This window comes from Carlito syrichta, unplaced genomic scaffold, assembly GCF_000164805.1.
Source record: "Carlito syrichta isolate Samal-C Ts95f unplaced genomic scaffold, Tarsius_syrichta-2.0.1 Scaffold88019, whole genome shotgun sequence".
Lineage (NCBI taxonomy): Eukaryota > Metazoa > Chordata > Mammalia > Primates > Tarsiidae > Carlito > Carlito syrichta.
Window position 1 is genome coordinate 21,172 of NW_007032115.1, and position 4,506 is coordinate 25,677.

Below are 4,506 nucleotides of genomic sequence, written 5' to 3' on the forward strand. Positions count from 1 at the left end.
CCACTCACCTCAGCCTCCCAAAGGCGCGAGATTACAGGCTGAGCCACCAAGCCCGGCTCCACATATATATTTTATATCAATGTATATAATAATAGCTTGCTAGTCTTTTTTTTAACCTGATTTTTTTAACCTAAGTAGAATTTTGGGCATTTTTCCATGTCATTAACTATCCTTTGACATTATTTTTTCTAAGATATCGTATTTTTCTTATTACAAAACGATGCACCCTCATTCCTTAAACACCAATCCAGGGCTGGACGTGATGGCTCCCACCTGTAATTCCAGCACTTTGGGAGACTGAGATGGGAGGATTGCTTGAGGCTGGGAGTTTGAGACCAGCCTTGGCAACATAGCAAGACCTCATCTGCACAAAAAATAAAAAAAATTAGCCAGGGATGGTGGTGCATACCTGTAGTCCCAGCTACTGGGGAGGCTGAGACAGAAGGATCACCTAAGGCCAGGAGACTGAGGCTGCGGTGAGCCATGAGCCATGATTGTGCTACTGCACTCCAGGGGGGGTGACAGAGTGAGACCCCGGCTCAATCAAACAAACCAACAAAAAATACCCAGAAGGAGAATGAAAGGATCACTGCTTGTCCCCACTCCTACCCCAGCACTGAGTAACTCCCACTGTGTGGCTCTCCCGATCTCTGCTGTGTTCCTGTGCACGGGTGTGACCTAGAACCTTCTCCACGTGACAAGAAGTTGCCTGGCGGGCACCACCGTGATGGCTCCCGGATAACTCCTGGGTCGTGCTGCTCTGCCCCACGCTGCTAGGGGCATCCCTGTACACAACTCCCTGTGTGTTTTCAGTTTTCCCCGAGTAAATCCCTCGAGGTGAATGGATGCGGACTTTTTTTTTTTTTTGAATTGGAGTCTCACTCTGTTGCCCAGACGGGAGTGCAGTGGCCGCTCCCGGCCACCGCAGCCTCGACCTGCTGGGCTCCGGCGATCCTTCCGCCTCAGCCTTCCGAGTAGCTGGAATGACAGGCATGCGCTACCACGCCTGGCTGATTTTTTTATTTATTGTAGAGATGAGGTCTCGCCGCCCAGGTGGGTCTGGAAACCGCGGGCTCAGGCAATCCACTCACCTCGGCCTCCCAAAGGCGCGGGATGACAGGCTGAGCCACCGAGCCCGGCTGGATGCGGACATTTTTGAGACGCGGCAGCCGAGAGCCCAGCAGCCAAGGCGGCAGGTGCCGGAGACGGCCTGCTCGGGGGTTCCAGGCCTGGCGCCCCCTCTTGCAGGCTGGGGCAAGTTGCTTAACCCCCAGTTTCCTCCTTTCTGAGATGGGCTTACGGTAATGCCTCCCCCAGAGGTCTGTGTTGAGGGTCTGGCGAGTTCACCTTTGTCATGTGGTGCGTGCACACGGCCCGCCCTCCACAGGGGACAGTCACCGTCCCAGGGAACACGCCCCACCCACTTCTTCGTGCCCTCAGCGACTGTGATGATATCATCACTCCTCCTGCACCCCTTCAGAAGAAAGGCGGGCGCACCGAGGGCTCGCAGTAGCGATCGTTAGGTGGATGGACGTGTCGGTGGACACCGGTGTGGGACTCAGGGCTCAGATTCTGCGTCTGACCAGCTCTGTGGCCTGAGCCAATCCTTTAACCTGTCTGGTCTCCGTGAAATGGACATTCATTCATTCAACTGATCTGTTTTGAGTATCTGCTAGCCAGGAGCTAGTAGGCGGCCCCCTTTCCTGTGCTGTTAAGGAGGGAATACCGACATGGGGCCCGACGGCAGTGGGCATCAGGAGTGTTGTTCCAGCCATCCTCTGCCGCCGTGCCTGGTGCCAGCTTAAGTCTGAGGCGGGAGAGACAGAGCCAAGCCCTATTTTAACCTCGAAACTCCTTCGAGGCTTTGTCCATGCCAGGCACGGTGGTGCACACCTGCAATCCCAGCATGGGGAGGCCTAGGTGAGAGGATTGCTTGAGCCCCAGAGTTCAAAACCAGCCTGAGTAACATGGCGAGATCTCGTCTCTGCAAAGAAATCAAAAAAGTTATCCAGGTGTGGTGGTGCATACCTGTAGTCCCAGCTACTTGGGAGGCTGAAGCAGGAGGATTGCCTGAACCTGGAAGGCTGAGATGAGCCTGGGCAGCGTAGCAAGACCTCCTCTCTAAAAAAATTAAAAAAAAAAGGATATTGAATTATTCAGACATGGTGGCACATGCCAGTCGTCCCAGCTGCTTGGGAGGCTGAAGTGGGAGGATCGCTTGAGCCCAGGAGATCAAGGCTGTGGTGAGCCGTGATCGTGCCACTGTGCTCCAGCCTGGGCAGCAGTGAGACCCCAAATCAAAAACAAAAAAAAAGAGACTTTGTCCCTGGCGGGGGCAGGAGTGACTAGTGCAACATGAAAGAGACGGACGGGTGGCCACGGTGGCATCCGAGAGGGGCTTGTGTTCTGAGGGGCTGCAGGGCGTGGCCGTCGGAAGGCTGGCCTCTCTCCCTGACGGGGCATCGTGCCTCCCCCCAGGCCAGGAGGAGGGGGGCTGCCTGCCGCGCCCGCAGTGCCCCCAGGAGTGTGCCTGCCTGGACACCGTAGTCCGATGCAGCAACAAGCACCTCCAGGCCCTGCCCAAGGGCATCCCCAAGAACGTCACAGAACTGTGAGTAGCCCGAGACTCTGCACCACCTCCTCCCCCCCCAGGTCTGGGCAGGGGGAAGCAGGGGTGGCGGGTGTCAGTCGACTAGGAGTCGGGGCGTGGGCTTTGCAGCAAACGCTGCTGCCCAAGAGGCTCCGAGCTCCTGGCTGACGGCCCCTCCGCGGTCACCTGGGGACACGAGGCCCTGTCGTGGCGTGCGTGCCTTCCCGTAAACAAGGAAGAGCGTGACTCTTCCCACAAACTAGCTCTCGAGAGCATCAGATCTGTGTCATGAAAACTCACTGGCTGGGTGTGGTGGCTCAAAGCTGTCATCCCAGCATTTTGGGAGGCCGAGGCGAGTGGATGGCCTGAGCCCACGGGTTCGAGACCCGCCCGGGCAACTTGGCGAGACCTCGTCTCTACAAGAAATCAAAAGTCAGCCAGGCATGGTCGTGCGTGCCTGTGGCTCCTTGGAAGGCTGAGGCGGAAGGATCGCCAGAGCCCAGCAGGTCGACGCTGGGGTGGCCGTGAGCGTGTCACTGCACCCCAGCCTGGGCAACGGAGTGAGACTCCAACTCAAAAAACACAAACTCACAGACGTGATTTTTGAGTTAACGACATGACGTTCTTCAGACGATGCCACGGGGATGCGGGTTCCGGATCCCTTTCTGTCGTGCACTGAGGTTGTTGCCAGTTTTCTTTCCCGTCGTGAAAGACACCAAGGTGCGAGTCCCTTCAGACACCGCCGGCCTAAGGGCGTTTTCAGGACTCTGCCTGCCTCTTGCCCGTGGCCTTCCAAGGAGCGCGTTTGCCTGGCGCTCCCACACACCGTGTGCGAAGGTGGCCTCGCCTCCCCAGGGTGATGCCGGGTGCCCCGGCGCCCAGATTTTTGCTGCCTTCGCTTGGTGTCTGCGGTCACGTGGGGGTGTGGATGTAAACGTGTGTGGCCGAGGAGTGGGGAGCTTCGACAGGCACCTCCACACGGAGGCTTTGGTCGCCCCAGCCTCCTCCTGTCCCCTGGGGCGGAAGCCTCGGGCCTCCGCGGCCCAGCTGCGCTTTCCCGGCTGGAGCATCAGTGAGGCCGGCCCTGGCTTCCCAAGCATGTCGGCCACGCAGGCTGTCCCTGTGTCCCGAGACTCCCCTGCCCAACCTTGCCCAGGTTTCTGCTGCCATGCCAGTGTCCCGCTGATCCCGAGAGTAACAGGACCGGCGGAATGGCCTGTCTCCTCCAGCTGAGTGTGGCCCTCAACTTCTCCAAGCCTCGGTTTTGCCATCTGTGAAATGGGGCCGCGAGGCAGTCTTGACGAGAGCTGCCGGGAGGCTCCAGTGACATGGGTGGGAAGTCACTTTGGGTGACAGAGTGATGGCGAGGATGAGTCGAGCCCGGGCTCTGCTGCTCTCTGGGTCTTTGGGACAGGGCTTGCAGCAGGTAGGAGTCCCAGGCTAGGGTCGCCTGGGTCACTGCTTAGCAGCACGCAGGCTCAGGTAGAGGATGGCCGGGAAGGGGACGGCGGAGTCTCAGGAAATGGCCTGCGTGGCTGGGAGCCTGCGTTTGGGGGCTGGGGGCATTAGGGTGGGCTGGGTTTGGAGGACGATGACGTGGACGGCCGCGGACATGGCGGAGGCAGAGGCGCTGCCGCCGGAGTCAGGGCACGGGGCGGGTGCAGCCGGGGTGACGGGGCGGGACCAGCGCGGGTGGGGAGGGCCGGGTGGGCTGAGGAGCCCGCGGCCGCGACCGCAGAGGGGACTGGAGACTCGCCTCGGCCGGGCCTGGACAGGAGGGACGCGCAGCGGGGGGGGGCGGTTGGCAGAGGCGCCAGGCGGGCCTGGGTCTCAGCGAGCCTCGCCCCTGCCCGGGGGGGGCCCTGGCGGCGGGGAGGGGCCCGGTAACACGCAAGTCGGGCCTGTCGGGCCGGGAA

General features: G+C 59.9%; 1 protein-coding gene across 1 annotated transcript in view; it reads left to right on the top strand.

The window, feature by feature from the left end:
• The window catches only part of LOC103260100 (slit homolog 1 protein-like), a gene marked incomplete at both ends in the record, with an annotated part of 62,155 nt that overhangs the window by 21,104 nt on the left and 36,545 nt on the right, over positions 1–4,506 (top strand). Inside the window, 1 exon segment of the mRNA XM_021712147.1 lies at positions 2,484–2,611. Coding sequence (XP_021567822.1) covers positions 2,484–2,611 — 128 coding nt within the window.